Source organism: Lactuca saligna, chromosome 9 (assembly GCF_052625555.1).
Source record: "Lactuca saligna cultivar CGN05327 chromosome 9, ASM5262555v1, whole genome shotgun sequence".
NCBI classification, from domain to species: domain Eukaryota; kingdom Viridiplantae; phylum Streptophyta; class Magnoliopsida; order Asterales; family Asteraceae; genus Lactuca; species Lactuca saligna.
This window is the reverse complement of record NC_136425.1, coordinates 42371325-42393625: the sequence shown is the minus strand read 5'-3', so window position 1 is coordinate 42393625 and position 22301 is coordinate 42371325. Positions and strand designations below refer to the sequence as shown.

Here is a 22301-nt window from a genome sequence, read left to right as displayed (position 1 = left end):
AGAAATCAGTCTAGATGATTAACTCTTTGATAATGGCTTGAATCTGCTTGTCTTGGAGCTTAGAGTCACATATGTCACTCCTCTAATGGCTTACAAACACCACAAGCAAGAGGATGCTAATTGAGAGAGAGGGGAGAGGCACAATTTCGACTATAAAGATTCCTAGGGTTTTCAGTGGCCGGAATCTGATGCCCTAGGGGTTCTATTTATACTTGTGCTACTAGGGTTTCAGTCAAGTGTTTGATGGTGTCTTTGAAGGCCAAGGGTATAATCGTAATTTGATAACTCGGTCTTTTATGAATTTTGGATTTTCTTTGGGAAGTTTTAAGGCTTGGGTGTGTTATTAGAAGCGTAGGGCTTCTCTCCACCTTTTCATGGATATAAGATTGGTTGGAAACGGACCTAAGATGAGGAAGTTATGGAAATTTAAAGATATTAGCAGAAATAACCCTTAATGTAAAAGGCTTGCATTTTAGTACCAAGCGTGCAAGGCTAAAGGCACGTGCCTGGATGAGTACGCCCAACATAATGAGCAGAGTGCCAAACCCTAATTTTTAGGGTTTGGGCACTATTTAAACATCTTTATGAGCTCAATGCTCTTTCATTTCTCAGCCTCCATTGTCTTCTAGCCTCATTTTGGAAACTCTAATCTCATTTTGAGTGTTTGAGATATCTAAGTGTGCATTTTGGTGTGTTTTTTTGCTCATTTTCAAGAAAAGGGTGCTTGGTGCTAGCTTGTGGTTCAAAGGAAGACTTTTAGATCCATACTTTTGGCTTCATTTCTAGCTCATTTAAGGTATTAAGTTCTTATCTTGACTTCTTCTTGTGCTAATTTGAGTTTAGCGCAAGATTAAGAGTCTTTATGGTGTATTAAGTTCTCCTTGTGAGTTTGAGCCACTTAAGGAGCTTGGAGTGATAGATCTTGCCTCTTCGGATGTGTCTAGTTCATAAACATTCTTGCTTGATGTTTAAGAATGGTCCATGCATGTTCTAGTTGGATTAGAATGGGTCTTAATGGATTAAGATGGTTGTTGGGTCCCATTGAGTCATGAAAATGCACAAGTGTGCCGACTTTATGCATTAAGAGCTTTATTTTAAGGTCCTTTGAAGTTTGGGTGCAAAGTGATTAAGTGTTTAAGCCATAAAGTCGAGTTTGGATTAAACCAGCTTACGTCCCGTGTAACTGGATGTACGCCTAACGTACTGATTTGAAATTGCGATCTGGATACATCGAGTACGCCCAACGTAATCTGAGTGTACACCCCGCATTCAGCGTGGGCTTTAGGCTTGTCGTGTTTTTGGGCCTCGTACCTTTGGGTTGAATTTTGTCTTATTTCGTGAAGTGGGGTTTTTCATTAAAGTTTTATGTAATTTGTTGGGTTTGCATTTTGGGTCTAGGATTGTGGTTTTAGGCCTTAGTGGGCCCAATGGGTTTCAACCTCGTGGTGTCTTTTGGGACTTGTTGCTTTGGGTATTTTGGGCCATATGAGATCAACTGTTGGTCTTTGGAACCAATTTGGAAATTTAGGCCATTAGTGGGTCTTTGGGGATCTTTTGGTTTTGGATCTTTTTGGATTTTAGGTTTGGGCCTCAGTTTTGATTTAATTTAGGCCAGGGAAAATGCTCATTTTACCCCAAGTATGGATTATGGATCATAATAGGGTGTTATTTTATTATTGATAGCTCGGAGGAGTCGTCAGGGCATCAGCTAGGTATTTTTTTCAGTGAGCTTTTGCATTCGAGGCGAGTCTCCTCACTATTCTATGGGTCGAACGCACCAATGATGGTCCATTTGGTTTATGTATCATAGGAAGAACCGAACGTAACCCTTAGCACTTTGTATGAAAAACCAGGAGGAGACTTTTGGCAATCTGTATGCAAGACCAGAGTCTGAACTTTGGCAATTATTAGTTAAGTAGTTGTACATTGTATGCTAGTTGCCTTTGTGATGCTTGCATGGAAGATCAGGAGGTGTCTCCTGGCACTTGTTTGTAAGACCCATGGTTTTGGCCCCTGGCCTGGCAAGGAAGACCACAAGGCGGCTCGTGGCATAATGAGAAGACTATTGTTGGTACCTAGCACTTTTATTGATTGATTGGATATGTATGACATGTATGGATCGTATAATATATATGGTATGTGGTATTTCATGTACTTCCGGTTCGAAAGGGAAGGGCATGGCTTGATCGCAGCGCATACACCCGCGTTTTTTGCAATATGTGATTTTGGGAATGAACTCTGATAATTGTTTTATTTTAAAATGCTTTTAAATGTTTGGGTAAAGCTACATTAGTGTTTTGATTATAGTAAAAATGAAAATTTTACCCCTTGATTTTAGGGATGTTACATTCCTACATATATCTATTGCTATATGTTGATGATATGCTCATTGCTGCCAAGGACACGGTTGGAATAAATGACTTGAAGGTGAACCTAAACAATGAGTTTGAGATGAAAGATTTAGGAGCAACAAAGATGATATTAGGGATGGAGATTCAAAGGTATAGGAAAGAAGGGTGCTTATGTATTTCTCAACAAAAGTACATTGAGAAAAACTAAAGTCTTTCAACTATGATTAGTCCAAACCAGTCGGAACTCCTTTGGAGGCTCACTTTAAACTTGGTCCAAACACTATACCCACAACTAATGAAGAAAGGAAGTACATGATTAGGGTTCCTTAATCTAGTGCTTTTGGAATTCTCATGTATGCAATGGTCTGTACCGGACCTGATTTGGATTATTAAGTTAGTGTGGTAAGCATGTTTATGAGTAATCCAGGGAAGGCTTATTGGAAAGTTGTCAAGTGGATCATTCGATACTTGAAGGGAACGACATATGTTTGCTTGGTGTATAGAGCCAATACAAAAACTAACTTGGTTGAATATGCTGACTCTAATCATGGAGGTGATTTATTGAAACGCAGGTCACAGGCGTGTTATATTTTCACTTTGTTCGGATGTGCCATCAGTTGGAAGTCAACGTTACAAGATATCGTTGCTTTATCTACAACTGAATCAGAGTACATGTCTATAACGGAAGGAATAAATGAGGAGAAACGGTTACAAGGGCTTATTCAGAGTCTTGGTCTGAAGTTGGAGAAGTTGATATTCTATTGTGACAATCAGAGTGCATTCAATCTTGAAAAGAATCCTATATGTCATGAGAAGACGAATCATATTGATGTTTGATTGGATTTCATTCATGACATTTTGGAAACAGACAGGTTCTCAATACTAAATATTGATACCAAGGTGAATCCAGCAGACATGTTAACAAATTCGTTGCCCATGGAGAAGTTCAAGATTTGATTGGACTTAGTTGATGTTCACAGGAGGTAATCCCCTTCGGGGCCTGATGGTAGGAAGGAAGAGGAAGTTCTTCTTTGAGGTGGATTTCATAGGATGTTCAAGTTAATGCGGATATTGTTAAATGTGAATTGAGCATTTGGAACATTCTCATGGAGCATTTGGAGCACTTAGAACACAATGGATCACTTAGAACACAATAGATCACTTCAGGTTCATGAAGCATGTAACAAAGGAACGCATCAAGTGATAAAGGAACGGATCTTCCAAAAGTGAGTTTGGAGCAACTTGGAGTGGCATGGAGAAACTTGGAGCAACATAGAGCATCATATTGCACCATATAGAGGGAAGTAGCTCCATCCTTAGGGATGTTGCACCATGAAGGAATGAGTTGCACCATATTGGTGCATGCTATGCCAAATGGGTAGGAGTTGCGCTACACTGAAGAGATGTTGCGCCATGAAGATGATGTTGTGTCATCATAAAGGGAAGTTATGTCATGGAGGAGAAGTTGCGCCATCTTGATTCCTTTGATGTGCCATGATATCTCTATTGACCCACATATGCTATAAAGTCCTCTTTGATGCTCCGATGCTGGTGATGCTCAAGGAATACACCGACCATTAGTATTCATGTTGTATCACTATGGATGAAGGTGGTCCATCATGTGTGTTGCTGATATACATGTGTTGTATGATATGGAAGAATGTTCTAGAAGATGTTGCATGGTATATTATGATTGGTTGTCACCTTTCATGGGCCTATGGGCCAATAGGCTTGGCCCGTTAAGGTTTTAGGTCTGATCCCTCAAGTATAAATAGGGATGCATGCCAGATCATTTCATGACTTGAGTTCTAGAGTGTTAGGTGAACCTTTGTGAAAGCTGTACTTGTAACCTCTGTTTTGAGTGCTCTAAAATAAAGAATATTCTCCTCCTTCCCGTGGACGTAGGTTACCTTGACCAAACCACGTAAATAGTGTTTCATATGTGCTTTGAGTTTTGCTATTTATCCGCTTTGCTCCTTAATTGCTGCCTTGAGCTATACGCAGAGTGTAAAGCTACTACGTTGGGCGTAGACTGGCCAGAAGTGGACCGTTGAACTTTTTACCATTGAATTTAGGCCAATTGGAGTATTTTGAGTTGTAAATTGAGATTTGGTCCCTGTTTGTTGTACAGGTGACCTGTAGAGCTGGTATTTGGATCAATGATGAGTTAAACTATATTCTAAACTTCGAGGTGAGTTATCCTCACTGTACTCGTGGGTCGAAGGTACCAGTTCAACCCACTAGGTTGTGATAGGCATCCTTATGTATAAGATGTTGCTATATTGTAGTGATCTGTTAGATTGATAGATTTGTATGATTACCTCTACTTATTGATTATTGTTTATCTATTGCATATGTCGACATAGTGTGGTTGGGTTGGGGCTTTATTGCTTTATGTAGTAAGCCAACAAACTTACAGTCCGATGACTGTGGGTCAGGGCAATCCAATCCAATAACGGTGGGTTGGGGTAATCAAGTCTGATGACTTTTGGACCCAACGATAATCTAGTATGATGACTATGGACCTAGTGTGCATGCTTGTATATATATATATATATATATATATTGTTGTGTGAGGTATTTTGGGGGAACTCACTAAGCTTTGACTTATAGTTGTTGGTTTCATGCTTTCAGGTACATCGGATGATCAAAGCAAGGCAAATGCATGATCGTACACATCTTCCCCTGATATATGATTTGAGAGATACACCGATTTTATGAATTTGTCTTGAAAACAATGGGTTATTATATTATGGTTTGTAGAAATGTTTTACAAAATTGCAAATTTTTATCATTGATTTTTGGGATGTTAAGCCTCGACTTTCTAAACTTTCGTGTTTACCCAATCCATCGACAATTTTTTCACCCGTATCTTATATTGTATATATTTATCTATCAACAAATGTAATCATACTTAACTTTTATCAATATAATTATCAAAATTCAATTTACAAAAGGTGATTGACATAGTGCGTGACAAGTAAAATATTAGTTTATATTAATTTGCAATACAAGTTCTTTAATCAATCACAAAAATATAGCTCGACCTATTTGGATTCTTGACAGGGATAACGATAGAAAACATGTCATAAACCAATATGTCCTTTTGTCGTTGAAATGGAAATTGTTTCAAAGTAGGTCAAATCACTTTACTCACAAATTATGAAGTCAAAAAAGGCATGCATTAAAGATTATTGTTGCTAAAAGAAAGAAATTGAAAGCGAGGCCTAATATTTATATTTATTGATAGTTATGTTTATTATTACTTTATTTATACCAAAGAAAGAAATGTCGTAAGCAAATTGAAACTCAGTGGAAGCTTACAATTTTATTTGATTTTATCATTTTCTTTCCATCCATATCATACTTTTATCACGATTTCTTCAAATCTAAGGAAAATAAAACATATACAGCATATTCTTTTATATATATATATATATATATATATATATATATATATATATATATATATATATATATATATATAAACTTCTACCCCAACAATATTAAATGTTTTTCTTTCTTGAAGTTGATATTTTAAAATATATAAATATATTTAGAAATATAGTTTAGATTTTAGATTTTTTTTTTTTGACATAAATAGATTTACAGGTAATTATTTTTAGACTGTATTGACGATATTAAAAAATGTTTATAGGATATACAATTATTTGATAATGAATACGAAATCTTTAGCAAAGTGATAAATTTTTATATACTAATAATGTTTATTTTTTTGAGTAAATTACACGAATGGTCCCTATGGTTTGAGGTAATTTGCATGCTTGGTCCCTAACTTATTTTTTTAACTCGGAAGGTCCCTATGGTTTGTTTTTGTTACATGTTTGGTTCCTAATGTTTATTTTTGTTACACGTTTGGTCCCTGTCTTATCTAAAAAGACTATTATTTAAAGAGAAAAAAATGATGGGGTAGGTGAGGTAAGGTGAAGGGGTAGGATTAGGGGTGTGTTTATTTAGATAAATTAAAAAAATCAAGGGTATAATAGTCTTTTTAGGTAAGATAGGGACCAACCGCGTAACAAAAACAAACAGTAGGGACCTTCCGAGTTAAAAAAATAAATTAGGGACCAAACGCGTAAATTACCCTAAACCATAGGGACCATTCGTGTAATTTACTCTTATTTTTTTATTCGTCTAATATAAAATATAAATCTTGACAATTGGGTTCCTTTAATCCAATGGGCGAACAAGCAAACAGTAATACCGTCTAGGTTCCCTTCATGTAATCAAAAGTAGGTCCCAGAAATCAGAATTCACTCTTGTTTATTTTTCTTTTGTCCCTTCAATTCATAAAAAATTCCATCCCTTTTTCATCACAATTAGAAAGACTTGAATCTCGATTAAAGTTTGATCTGTAAATATATAATATAATATATTTTCTGTATAGATAACAATTGAAAAAGAGCTGTTGAATCACAGGAAAATTGCTGCCGTTTGTCTCTTTTTCTTGTGTTCATTGTTTATAGGCGATTGATTAATTGAATAAATGGAGGTTTCTTGGTTTAAAGAGCTCGATTTTCGTCTTGTATGAGGCGTATTCTTGTTTAATAATTGGGTCTTTGTCTTTTGGTTGGTGGGTTCTTACTTTAAGCTCAACTTGAAGGGTTTTGGGGTCAACGATTCAAGGAAACCTAACCCAACAAGCATCTGAAGCTGCTTAATTTGATCCGAATTGAAGGTTTGTTTCTTGAGATCATAAGTTTTTTCATGAGGAATCGTTTAACGTACAGTAGCCCATGTGCAGTTTCCATTTGTGATTTCTGTATTACACACGATTGAAACAGGGTATACGATTAGGGTTTCTGAAAATTTTGAATCTTTCATGACTACTCGAAATGGAGCCTTCCTCTTTTGCTAGATCTAAAGATTTGTGATTTTAGGGTTTCGAGACGCTTTCATTCCCCCATTTCTGGGTTCCAAAATGTCGAAAAGTTTAGTGATTCGATTCTTGATTATTTCTTTGATTCTAACAATTTCGTTAGCTAACGAGAACGAATTCGCTCACTGTCACTGTGACGATGAAGGATCATGGAATGCACATATAATCGAAAGCCAACGAGTAAGCGATTTCTTGATAGCAATCGCGTATTTTTCAATCCCACTCGAATTACTCTACTTTCTCAGTTGTTCAAATGTCCCTTTCAAATGGGTACTCGTTCAATTCATAGCATTCATCGTTCTCTGTGGATTAACCCATTTGATCAACGGCTGGGGGTATTACGGGAATCAAACTTTTCAGCTTATGATGGCACTCACCGTCGCCAAATTATTAACCGCCCTTGTTTCCTGCGCCACCGCAATCACCCTTTTGACCTTGATTCCACTCCTACTCAAATTCAAAGTCCGGGAACTTTTCTTGAAACAAAACGTATTGGAACTCGATCAAGAAGTTGGAATCATGAAAAAACAAAAAGAAGCTGGGTGGCACGTTCGTATGCTTACACACGAGATTAGAAAATCATTAGATCGACATACAATTCTATATACCACTTTAGTCGAGCTTTCAAATACTTTGGTTCTTCAAAATTGTGCTGTATGGATGCTAAACGATGCAAAAACCGTAATGAACTTAACCCATGAGTTAAGACCTAACTCCTCCGGTTACCACTCTTCAATTCCCAAAAACGACCCTGATGTTTTAGAGATAACAGGTAAAAAAGGGGTTACAATGTTGAGGGTAGATTCGGAACTTGCGGTACAAAGTCGGGGTGGAATAGCTGAATCCGGTCCGGTCGCGGCAATCCGTATGCCGATGCTTCATGTTTCCAATTTCAAAGGCGGAACTCCGGAATTGGTTGACACGTGTTACGCGATTCTGGTGTTGGTGCTTCCTGATTCCGACCGGAAATGGAGTTTCGACGAGATGGCAATCGTGGAAGTCGTGGCGGACCAAGTGGCGGTCGCGCTGTCACACGCGGCGGTTCTAGAAGAATCTCAAACAATGCGGGACCAACTTGTGGAACAGAATCGCGTATTACAACACGCGAAAGAGAACGCGATGATGGCAAGTCAAGCAAGAAATTCATTCCAAAAAGTAATGAGTCATGGAATGAGAAGACCAATGCATTCCATCATGGGTCTTTTATCGATTCTTCAAGACGATCAGAAAAACACAAATCAAACGAATATAATCGATACGATTTCAAAAACGAGTAGTGTTTTATCGAATTTGATAAACGATGTAATGGAGATTTCCGCTAAAGATACGGGTAGGTTACCTTTGGAAATACGGCCGTTTCAATTACATTCCATGGTTAAAGAAGCTTGTTGTCTTGTGAAATGTTTGTGTATTTATCAAGGATTTGGGTTTTCCATGGAAGTACCGAGTTCCATTCCGAATTTGGTTATGGGTGATGAAATGAGGACTTTTCAGGTTTTGTTACATATGGTTGGGCATTTGTTGGATGTTAGTGAAGTAGGGAGGTTGGTGATGTTTAGGGTTAGTTTAGAGAATGGGAATGAGGGTCGGAATGATAAAGTTTGGGGAACGGGAAGATCAGGTTCCATTGATGATTTTGTGAATGTGAAGTTTGAAATTGGAACCGGTGATGGTGGTTTCCAATCGGAATTAGCGATTCCGAGTATGCATTCCGGAGTTAAGAGGCAAAACGCGGGGGGAGCTAAGGACAGCTTGAGCTTCAGTATGTGTAAAAAACTCGTTCAGGTTAGATTACCTCTTTCTTTTTGGTTTTTATGGTATTTAAAGTTAAATACAATTAGGTAACTTTACGTTTATCGTTACTACAAATTATTAATAAAAAGATAAAGTAACGTTGGTATTATTGGTAAACAAATATAAGTATGTCGCTATTATGGGTTATAAAATGAAGTACATTGCGCATGTTGGCAATGAGAGTAAGGTAAAGATGTAGTAGTTTGCACAATGTTCGACTGTTGGAAGGGTATTTTGGTCTTTTCATTAAAATTTCGTGAAACGATATGCAGATGATGCAAGGAAAAATATGGATGTCATCGAACTCAAAAGGAAACATACAAAGCATGACACTCGTTCTCAAATTCCAAATCCAACACGCCTTCAAACGGCCCCCACACTTTGACCTCACAAACTACGTTGACCAACCAAAGTCAAACTCAATCTTCAGGGGCCTTCAAGTAATTTTAGCCGACGATGATGGCGTAAACCGTATGGTAACAAAAAAACTCCTCGAAAAACTCGGTTGCCACGTCACCACAGTCTCATCCGGATTCGAATGCCTAAGTTCACTGGGGCCCACAACGACCCCATTCCATATCGTAATCTTGGATCTTCATATGCCCGAAATGGACGGGTACGAGGTTGCGACAAGGATCCGGAAGTTTCGGAGCCGTAATCGGCCGTTAATTGTTGCGTTGACTGCAAGTGCAGAAGAACAAGTGTGGGAGAGATGTTTGCAAGTGGGGATGAATGGAGTGATCCGGAAGCCCGTTTTGTTACGGGGTTTGGAGAATGAACTTAGAACCGTTTTGCAACGGGCGGGTGAACGGTTATCGAGTTAGTAGATATATGGTAAAAGAACTAACATTTATTCGGGTTTTTATACGACCTTCTCATTGATGGAAAATGCTTGCTTAAAAGCTTGTTGAAATTGTGTTGAACATTTAAAACTATAAAGTGACATGAATACATAGATTTATTTTAGCGTCTTTTGATTTGACTACTTGTGGTTATTGTGTATGTATATATGTTTTATATTGTTTTTTCTTTTCCTTCAGATTTCAATGTGTTTCTTGTCATGTGTAATTGATATGTTGTCAAAAGAAACCATTATTCTTGTGAAGATACGAAAAGTGCATATGCCATGTACGACTGAACGATTTGGATGAAGAAATGACCCTGTGTGAAGGTTCTGTTTGCATCTATTAATTACTGCTTCATTTTATTCATGAAATCGGTAGTGTTTACTTTTTGTTTAGATCGCATTTTGTATGCACCAAATAGTTCAACAATATCATATGCTCTCTATCATATGGTGTCTTTCCTTTAGTAGTAGATAAGATTTGAGGTTCCGAAAAAACAACTAAGCATATGCTAACATGTTTTCATCCTAAAACAAAACGGCAAACTATAAAGAAGGATGTAACTTAACTATCAAAATAACTATGTTTTCTGCAAAAATCATGACTATTTTGATAAACATCATGCCTATTTTGATAAATGTGTTACACTTCTCTTAAAAATCTTTAGAAAGTTGATGTTTTAAGGATTTTTGCAAAAGACCTATGAAAATGAACACTTTTTAGCTCTTTATTTTCTATGTAATCTTGTGAATTTGTGCAAAAAAATGAATATATATATATATATATATATATATATATATATATATATATATATATATATATATATATATATATATATATATATATATATATATATATATATAGAGAGAGAGAGAGAGAGAGAGAGAGAATATTTTATAATCGTTGATTAAAATAAATATATAATATTATGATATGTAGTAATTTAATTTTTAATTTTTATTCTAATGTTATTAATTAATGTAAGAGAGAGAAAGAGACAGAGAAGAGTTTATAATCCTTGATTAAAATAAATATATAACATTATGATTTGTATTAATTTTATTTTTAATTTTTATTCTTATGTTATTAATTAATGTAATTAGAATAGGAAATTAAAATTTTGAAATTTAAAATGAAGAATCAATATGTTGACAAATGACCTGCCATTAATTAAGATATCTTATAAAGTGACACATAACAATAAAAGAACACACATACATTCACACACACACACATATTTATATATATATACACACACACACATATATACACACATTAGTTTAAAACTCGTGGGAACCACGTTGATAAAATTAGTTAAACTATCATATTAAAAAATCAAAATTATTAATCAATTTTTTAAAATAAATTATTACTTACAAGATATTTATTTTAGTTATATAAAATTAGAATCGTTGATTTAAATAAATATATGATGTTATATCACCTTATAATCTGTATAAATTTTATTTTATTTTTTAATCTAATATTATTAATTTAATATAATTAACGTGAAAAAGTTAAAAATTTAAAATTTAAAATTTAAAATTTAATGTAATTAGGGTGAGAAATTTAAAATTTGAAAATGGATAATTAATATGTTGACAAGTGACATTATATGAGACATATAATATTAATGAGGAAGTCTAATATAATGACACTTGTCAATAGGAGAATAAATCTATTTATTTATTACAATAGAGAATATATATATATATATATATATATATATATATATATATATATATATATATATATATATAAGTTTATAAAAGTTGGAAACCTCGGTTACACAATTAATTAAACTTTTATAGTTAAAACTCAAAATTATTGAATCATTTATTTCAAATAAATGGTTAATTAAGAGATTTTTTTAATTATCTAAAACTATAATCTTTGATTTAAACAAATACATGACCTTATAATTTGTATTAATTTTAATTTTAATTTTATTAATTTAATGTAATTAGAGTGAGAAATTGAAAGTTTGAAATTTGAAATAGAGAATCAATAGGTTGACTAGTGACATTACATTAATTAGGAGGTTTAATATGATGACACATGAAAAAATGATGAGTTTTTGTCCATAGTAGGGTTATAGACAAAACTATTTCCCATTCTAGTATACATTCAAAACTATTTACCTTTTTAGTATTTTTTTCATTTTTGTTTATTTTATTAGTTTTTCTTAATGTTTTTTATTTTAAATATATCCAACTTTTCTCCATTTATTTTTTATTTCTCATTTTTACTGTTTTTCTAAACAATAATTTTTTTCAAGTTTTTACTGTTTTTTTAAATAAAATTTTATATTTATATTTTATATTTTTGTTTTTTATTTTAAATATCTATTTTTTTATACATACAATTTTTTAGCCATCATAAAATTAAACATACAATATATTTTAAGATGTAAAAACTCCAACATTACAAACAAAATGTTTTTAAGGTAAAAATCACTCAACACTGTTTGATACAAAAGAAACATCACAATTAAAAAAAAAACTCCAATATTGTTTGTTACAAAAAGAAAAACACCACAATTAAACAAAAAAAACTCTAATATTGTTTGTTACAAAAAGAAAAACATCACAATTATCTTGAACTTGAGTCGGTAACAGATCCTTACATGTAAAAACGATTAAAAAAATAAAATAAAATAAGAGAATAGTCACAACAATACCATGAAAAATATTATATGTTTAATTACCTTGGCTTAGACGGACACCGCTTTCGATTATGACCCGGTTGCCTACAAATTCCACAAAGAGTGGCATTTCTTCCTTCTTTAATATCCATACCATTTTTTAATCTTGTTGAACGAGGACGACCTTTTTTATTCTGTAATAATTCTAAATTTGGAAGTAATGCACTAAATGGTGATTGTGGCCAATATGCTTCATGAGGAAGCATGGAGAACTCAGATGCCCAAGTAGCATAATAATATACAATCGAGTAATATTTATCAACATATTGCCAACTATTCAAAGAGAGTTTGACACATGCACTCAAGACATGAGAACAAGGATATTTAAATGCCTCCTACTTACCACATGTGCAAGTTTTTTGTTCCAAGTTAACTACTTGCACATTTCGACCTCTTTGAGTTATCAACTCAAATATACCTTTTTCTCGATTAAAAGATCTTAAGGAATGTGCACTTGCTTTTGCCATCAAAGCTACTTGTTTTGCAACAATATGTGGAGTATGTGCATCTCCATTAGCTTGAGAACTAGATCCTAAAGGACATCTCACCTCAAAATAATGCACCATTCTATAGAATGTAAGTTGCACACAAGCTATGATTGGTAAAAACGAGCACCTTTAAGTACACTATTGAAAATCTCTCACAAATTTGTTGTGAGTAATCCATATCTCATGCCACCATCCTATGCAAGTGTCCATCTATTAAGCGGATGGCTCTCCAACCAATGTCGAGCATGTGGATTTAGCTTTCCAATTTATTCCATGATGAAGTTGAAATTTTGAATTTGATTCTGACTCCTGGCATGATAAGCTAAAGCTTTCAACTCTGAATTACGAAACTTGTCATAAAAGTTGTTAATGAAATGTCGTAAACAATACCTTTAAAATAAAAAAATGTAAGTTAATGAACTAAGTTATTGAAATGTCATAAAGAATACTTAAGAAATATAATAATACCTGTGAAAACCACGTGGCTCTAACCATGGAGATCCATGCTCATTGACAGCCTTAAGGATTCCCCCATGACGATCAAATATTAGACATATGCCTTCACGGTCTTTCACCACGAGATTCTTGACATGAGAAAGAAACCAATTCTAAGTATCATAAGATTCATTTTCTACAATAGCTAATGCAAGTGGCAAAATCTGATTATTACCATCAACTCCCATTGCAATGAGCATCTTACCCGTGTACTTACCATACAAGTGTGTGCCATCAATGCTAATCACTGGTCGATAATAGTGAAACCCTTTGATAGAGGGAGCAAAAGCCCAAAAAACACGCTAAATTCAACTTCATCTACATCGGTTGATCTTGAAACACACCATTCGACAATAGTTCTTGGATTGAACTTTTGAAGTGCACCTAGATATTTTGGTAAAGCGACATAAGACTCTTCCCAATTTCCAAACACATGTTCAATTGATTTTTTCTTTCCAACCCAAACCTTCTTATATGAAGGAGTATAGTCTAGTGTTTCAACTATTTCAGCTCTCAAAGCAGGAATACTGATAGAAGGTTGTGCTTTTATAAGGTGCCTAGTTTCCATAGCAATCAAGCTTGCATCTAGGTTCGGATGATCTTGAGAAAGCTTATAGTGCAAACAAGTATGCAGACCGATATAAGTTGTGATTTCAAAATATCCACTACGTTTACATTTACTTGCATGAAGTTTCCATTTGCAACCAGATTGTAAGTATAACTTGCATCTTAGAGTCTAAATAGTTGGGCGAGAGTCAAGGACCTCAAATTGTCTATGTGTCCTAATGCAATGGATCTTGATTTCTCTAAGAAGTTCCTCTTTATCCTTGAAAGAATCTTTTCCCAACTCTCGTGTGAAATCATTCTTACTCGTTGATTGCGACACAATCCAATTGTCATCAATATTCAAATTTGTTCCTTCCATATTAGTAAAAGTTGAAGGTACTTCAACATTGTTGTCAAAAGGTGCTTCTTCATCATTTTCCTCTCCAATTTCATCTTACAAATTTTCATCACTGTCTATATTCATCATATTAGTTATAACAACAGCTTGAGAGATTATAGAAAAATCATCATTATCAATCATGTCTATAATAGAATTTATCTACAAAACAAATAAAAACAAACAAAAGCTAATAAAAAACTAATAGAATTCATCTACAAAACAAATAAAAACAAACAAAAACTAATCAAAAAACTGATTATATCATCTATGACAACAAGAAAAAAGAAACAAAAACTAATCAAAAATTGATTATATCATCTATGACAACAAGAAAAAAAGAAACAAAAATTGATCAAAATTTGATTATATCATCTATGACAACAAGAAAAAAGAAACAAAAACTAATAAAAAATTGTTCATATTATTTATGACAGCAAGAAAAAAGAAGCAGAAGTAAAAATTGCAATCAATTCCATCTAAAAAATATCAAAAAACAAGTTGTGATAAAATCCATATACAAAAAAATCAAACAGATACAGAACTTGATCTTCAATTCGGTGGAGAAGGATTAAAATAAAGAGAGAATGAGAGTGCAATGAATTAAACAGAAAAAACTACAAAAAAACGAGAAGGAAAAGAGGTTACATACCTTGAAACCGGCAAGTTTATGGAGGCGGTAGGAGGGCGGTGACGGGCAGAAGAGGCTGCAGGTGGCCGGTGTAGAAGAAGAAGCCACAGGCGGCCGACTATGGCGGATGAAGCTGTTGGCTGAAGAACACGATTGAAGCCCTAGCACGTTTTTTTTATTTTTATTTTTTGTACGTTGTTTCGTTCCAGCATGTAGGAAGCGTTCTTTTTATTTTTTTATTTTTATTTTTATTTTTTTTATAAATAAAAAACAGTAATATGAGTTTTAAATTCAAAATAATACTAATAAGGTAAATACTTTTGAATGTATACTAGAATGGGAAATAGTTTTATGTATAACACTAATATGGATAAAAACTTGCAAAAGAAGAATAAACCTATTTTTTTTTTTAGAATAGTGAAATGATATATATATATATATATATATATATATATATATATATATATATATATATATATATATATATATATATATACACACACACACACATACACACACACTTAACGGGAAATGGTTTTATGTATAACACTAATATGGATAAAAACTCGCAAAAGAATAATAAACCTATTCTTTTATTAGAATAGCGAAATGATATATATATATATATATATATATATATATATATATATATATATATATATATATATATATATATATATATAGTAGTTGTGAGATCCATATATTACATGCGTTAATTTAAAAAAAAAATATATATCAAAATATTTGAGAACTTTTCATTTATAAGAAAATAAGAAAAGTAGTAACTTATTATAATGAAAATGTTTTTTTTTTTTAATTTAAACAAATAATTTAAATAAAGAAAAGAAACTAATGACCTTTAATTTTGAAAAATTTGAAATTATACGGTAAGTTTATTAGTGAAATTAATATTCATTTAGTACTACACTTATTGCAATTATTACATTAAAATATTATGTGAAATTTAATAAAATAGAAAAACTCATAAAATAGCATGTTGAAAAAAATTAATTTAAAATAACGACAAAATAACATTTGGCAAATTAAATGAGAGTGTAACAAGTGGTAAACAAACATTCAATTATTAGAAAGGATATATATATATATATATATATATATATATATATATATATATATATATATATATATATATATATATATATATATATATATATATATATATATATATATATATATATATATGGCCCGAAAAGAGTGGCTTTTCTACTTAAGGGGCTAAAAACCGAACAAAAGGTTTTACATGCTAATTTGGAGAATGAGTGGTGTTCATTTGTTAAGTAGAGGTTATGTGTCTACTTCGAAAGGTTTTACGTTTTGCTAATCAAATATGTTGTGATTGTTAATTTAGATATTGAACTTTATTTGTTAACTAGAAGTTCTACGTCTAGTAAAAGACCGAATGTTCTATGTTTAGTAACTGAATATTCTGCGACTATTTTGTAACACCGTAAATTTTCAAACCAAAATTTTCAATTTAAAAGACATTTATCTCATTTTCAAAATTCACAAAAGTGCCACAAATATCAATACATCAAAACACATGTCCAAAACTGTATATATCACAAATCCAGGATCCTCTCAAACATAACTCTAACTCTAGTGTGTATACAATCAAGTCGATGCCTTCTCGTGATTTTGAGAAGTACCTGAAACACATAACACACAACACGGTAAGCATGAAGCTTAGTGAGTTCCCCAAAATACCGCACACATCACATTAGCCACTTACGGCTAACTCAATACGACCCTCCGGTCAATGTGTCTCAGTAAAGACCCTCCGACCCCACAACTCAGATGGAGCTTCCAGTCCTTACTTAATATGCTCATAATAATAATACTCAACATAAATCACAAAGACATAATGCAGAATATCTCAATACACAGGTAAGCATAGTGAAAAGACTCACCTCGCAAAGATAACACTCATGGTAAGTATAGTGAGAAGACTCACCTCACAAGAAATCGGATAATTTCGAACTCAAATCACCGGTCTAGCCTCCGCCTAACAAATACGACAATTATCCCAAATTAATCATGGCTCTCAAGAAGCTAAACTAACCCTTCTACATACTCACAGAAGGGTAAAAAACCATTTTACCCCTCAATGGCCTTAATAATCCACAAAGTGACCAAATCCTAAAAGTCAACCAAAGTCAACGTCAGCGAGTACGTTGTGCGTACAAGATCTCTACGTTGGGTGTACTCCGATGCCACGCATGCATCGAGGATTCTCAACCCTACGCTGCGTGTACTGGGATTACGCTCGATGTATGCCCCAATTATGCTCTTTCTACTCTTTTGGTCTTAATCAGTTAAGACCTTGGCTCATTTCATAGATCTGGACTCCTTAATAGCTTTTATTCCATAAAGTCAGTGACTTTAAGCCTTTGCATGGCTGCTAAGGTCACAAACACACAAAATCCTCACTCTCTTAACTTAAAATGCTCATATCTCATGCATGGTTTGATTCCAACGTCCATGTCTTGATTTATGACACTACACCATTGAATACACTCAAAGGGGTTGATCATAGTCTCTGGAGCACAATATCTCATAAAGTCTTTAACTTTTGGGACAAAAACCCTAAAATACTCAATTATGATGCACAAAACGAAAGAGTGAGAATACATGAAGCTTTATACCTCTATATGAAGCTCTTAACATAACTATGCTCAGATCTAAGGGCCTGGACTCTCACTCCTTCTTCTCTAAAGCTTCTTCTTAACTCCAAGAACAAACAAAATCACTCAAAAGCTTTCAAAAGCACTTACAATCTCTATGAACGAAGGTTTAGGGTTTAAGAGAGTTTGTTGTCTAAGAATGGTGGCTAGGAATGAGGCCATCATATCCTTTATATAGGGACACACCCTAAATTAGGGTTTACACTATGGGCCTAGTACGTCCAGCGTACCCTTTGGTACGCCCAGCGTACTAGGTGGCTTCTGCGTCACAAACACGCATATGAGTACACTGAGCGTACACCTCGCATACTTATTTACCACCTTTTGACAATAGGGGCTAAACTTGACAATTTACTAAAAGAACAAGGGCTTAAGGTATACCTAGAATTGGGATGTTACATATTTCGTTAGAGAGTGTTGGTATACCAACGACAAATTTCACATCATCTAATTTAAATGTAACATCCCAAGTCCCTGGGATATTATTGAATTAATTTCATTCATTTTGGCAGGGCAACTCGACGATTTGGGAGCACCAACTCGCCGAGTAGAGAGTGTAATGGCCGCATGATTTTAGAGTCTACTTGACGAGTTGGAGGACCCTGACTCGATGAGTAGGAGCTAGGTGAGAAAACCCTAATTTTCAGGGTTTGTGTCCTATTAAAGGACCTTAAGCCTTCATTTCCGCCTCCCTTATCATCCTAACCCTCTGTGAGAAACCCTAATCGTGTGTATCCATTTGTGTGTGAGAGAGAGAAGAGCTAACTTTGGGTGCTTTAGTGCACATTTGGAATAAGAGGGAAGAACTTCAAGCCTTGAAACGAGAAAGAGGCTTGTGGATCAACTGTTTCTCTGTGCTAGCTTCAGTTTGGAGGTAAAAAGCTACCACCTTGAGCATTTCTTTTGATAGATCTCTTTCTAAGGATTTTTAGGGTATTTTCCCCTTATCTTATGGTTCCTAAGTTGCTGGAGCTTGTAATGGAGTTGAGCCTCCAGATCTAAACAAAAGGAGGTCCCATGAGCCCAAATATCCAAGCTTTATCAAAGCTTTGGGCAATTCTCCATGCATGAAACCCTTTATGGAGCTTGTTTTGGCATTTTGAGCCCTAGATGCCATGCATGAAAGTAAAGCTTGCAACTTTACATGATAAGTGAGCCTTAGAAGGTTAGATCCAGAGTATGTGACATCATTTCTGCCTAAAAACATCTGAATGAGAAAATGAACTGAAGGGACTCGATGAGTCTATGAGCTGATTCGACGAGTCGGTTAGGGTTTTCCTTGAAGAGTCTGGACGCATTGTAACTCAGTGAGTTGACGGGACAACTCGACGAGTTAAGTTGGATTTTCATGACATTTCTGAGGAAATGAGGGAACTTGAGGAGTCACGTAGATGCATTCTACGAGTTAGGTCAACATGGATTGTTGACTCGAGTGTTGAATTCTGTTGACTTTTAGGGTTTGGTCAAGACATTGATTATGGGGACCATGGTGGGGTAAAATGGTCTTTTACCCTTTCTAAGGGTTAGAGAAATAGGTTAGCTTAACTTATTTAGGTTGGGGTGATACATGTTAATTAGAGATGATTATGACGTGTAGGCGAGGATTAGACCGTTCGAGGGTTACAATGATTACTTGCTTACTTACGAGGTGAGTCTTCTCACTATACTTTCCATGAGTAGTGACATTGTGTGACCGGATAGTCTTGTATGCTTATATTGACAATTGTGATATCCTGCATTATGTGTTCGTGATTTATGTTGTGTATCGTTCCGAGCTTTATTGAGTTAGGAAAACCCGAGTTGTGGGACCAGAGGGTCCCTACTGAGACACATTGACCGAAGGGTCTCTATCGAGATATAGAAATGAAAGGCTAATGAGATGTGTGTGGTATTCTAGGGAACTCACTAAGCTTTGTGCTTACCATGTTATGTGATATGTGTTTCAGGTACTTTTCAGGATCACGGGAAGGCGGTAGCTTGATTGTACACATGAGATGGAGTTTATGTTTTAGAGGATCCTGGATTATTATCAAACAATTATTGATTTGTTTTTTGTGATAATTTAAACAATTGTGGGTTTTGTAAAGTGATAATTTGAAATTATATGATTTTGAAAATGAAAAATTTAGTTGAAAAGTTACGGTGTTACATTAAAAATGAATAACAATGTAAAGCCTAAGACTAGTGGATATGAGCCAGTGTTATAACATCAAAAAGTATCACTTTATCTGTCACATCACCCACTGTGTTTCCATGGTGTTATAGCACCGATGTAGGAAATTATCACAATATTATAGGGTTAATATCATTGTAGCCTAGCTATATTACAACTTTTGGTTTAAATGATCCCTTTTTTTTTTTTTTTGTTTTTTTTTGTTTTGTTTTTTTTGTTTTTTTTGTTTTAGCTTTAAAGGGGTACAAAATGTTATTTGACCAGCTAAATAGGTCAGTTTACCTGTTTTAAAAGGTTTCCCATACCAGATATAATCCATATAAGCTACTGAGTCAACTTTGAGTCAATTCACTGTACATATCATTGAGTTGAAGTCGATTCTTTGCTTTGGCCCTAAGGGTTACTGTGGACCTTAGGTTCTTAAATGGAATGGTATTTTCAAGTAAACCCTAATTGTTTATTCTCATTTTCGGCCAAACTAAATCCGATAAACATATAACTCTTGTATTCACGATAATCACGAGATGGCGACCTCGCCACCATAATCACTTGATTCCACATCGATAAATTCTTGTGATAGGCTCAACTTTTGCGACTATCACACTATCCTTTGTGACTATGGGGCACAGATTGCTGAACAAAATATTGAAGTCGATCGATTAAAGGAGGAAATGAGTTGCGATATGGTCATTACGAGGGTCGATTTGCTCACTATGCAGCGTCGTTTAGAGAATAAGGAGAAAAAGGTGTATTCTTTGACTGTGTTGGTGGTGGGAATGGCGGTGTAAACATTTGGTTTCATGGTGGAAAAAGTTCACTATCCAATTAATAAGTGATCTTTAGGTTTCGATGTATTTCTTTTGATTATGAATGGTTGTGTCCGTGTTCTTTACGTAGTGATGTGTTTGTGTTACGGTTAATGTGTTATGTTGTTGTTTAGTGGTGTCTTGTTTATGTTGTGATGGTGGAGGTTGAAGACCTGTGTAAGCACATACAATTTTGTATAAACTAACTAAATGTAACCTTGATCATCGAAATGGAAATGAAGACCTAATTAAAAATCAGGCTATATTTTATGTTATTTTATGGAATATGTTTCTTTTAGATTAATAGTAATTTAAAATTTAAAATAGGATTTTTTAAGACACTAATTCTCATTCAATACCATTAGGGTAATTTTGTCCTTTCACATTTTAGTCTCGCATATATACAAATGAGACTACTATATGGTCATTTTTACCCTATTTTGCTCTCTGTTATCCTTGTTTCTTTGCAATTAACATTATAAAGATCAAGGGATAGATGAAATCGGTGGAATGTTAATGTGGATTTGATGCCATATTACGAAGCTCAACTACTTAGTCTAATCTTAGATGACCCTTTTATGCTTTCCCCCAAAAGGTAATATTCGATTGCATTTTCCTTCAACTTCAACTGTAGCCCTAGACTTGAAAATGGTTATTTGCCTTTTCGTATCTTACTCGCAAATGTTTTATGTTAGGGCCCCGTGATGGGTCTATACGTTAGGCAGATGATGTGGACTCTATAAGCACAAGTGGTGAGGCACAGTTGATTGCAAGTTTGGTTAGGTCAAATAAGAAGCTTCACTCTGATGTTAAGAAGCTTAAAGTTTTGTTACTTCTTAGTTGGGCTATTTTCTTTGTGATAATAGTTTACAAGTTTTAAGGGATTGGTATTGGTATTTTCTTGTGATGCTTAATAAGTGAACTATGTGTCTGTAATCATATTTCATGTTAATGAAAATGCAATTTCTTTCAATGTTTAGTAAGTACATTCTTTGGACCAACAAAGACATACAATAATAGAGAACATGCACTTATTTTCACTACTAATGGAAACATGTATCAAATTAAAACCAAACACGTCTATTACATTACATATAGTCATAGATTCAAACATGCAAATAACAACACACTTATTATTGTAACAACCAACTCCAACACATAAGATGCATCAAACATCCAAACTTAAATCCAACATCATTCAACCATTACGACATAGTGATACAAAATGACACTTTTTCCCTATTCAACGACCAAAGGTTTATTACATGTATTACCTTCTTTAATTTTCCCTTCAACCCTTTTACCTAGTTTTTTCTTGATAATCCTTTTAGAAAGCTTTTTTTTGTGTACTCTCTTTTCCTTTCTTTCCAGGTCTTGAATCTTCATTTGGTTTTGTTACATTTATTCCTTCCCCTTTATTACCATCTTTACTAGTTGATCTCTTTCTCTTCTTCACCTTGAGCTTTTTG

General features: G+C 34.2%; 1 protein-coding gene across 1 annotated transcript; it reads left to right on the top strand.

The window, feature by feature from the left end:
- Nucleotides 1-6559: 6559 nt before the first annotated feature.
- On the top strand, nucleotides 6560-10016 carry EIN4 (Signal transduction histidine kinase, hybrid-type, ethylene sensor). Its single transcript, XM_078972771.1, has 2 exons — nucleotides 6560-9036; nucleotides 9318-10016. The coding sequence occupies exons 1-2, from the start codon at nucleotides 7294-7296 to the stop codon at nucleotides 9867-9869; spliced, it is 2295 nt and encodes a 764-aa protein (XP_078828897.1). The 5' UTR covers nucleotides 6560-7293; the 3' UTR covers nucleotides 9870-10016.
- Nucleotides 10017-22301: the final 12285 nt, after the last annotated feature.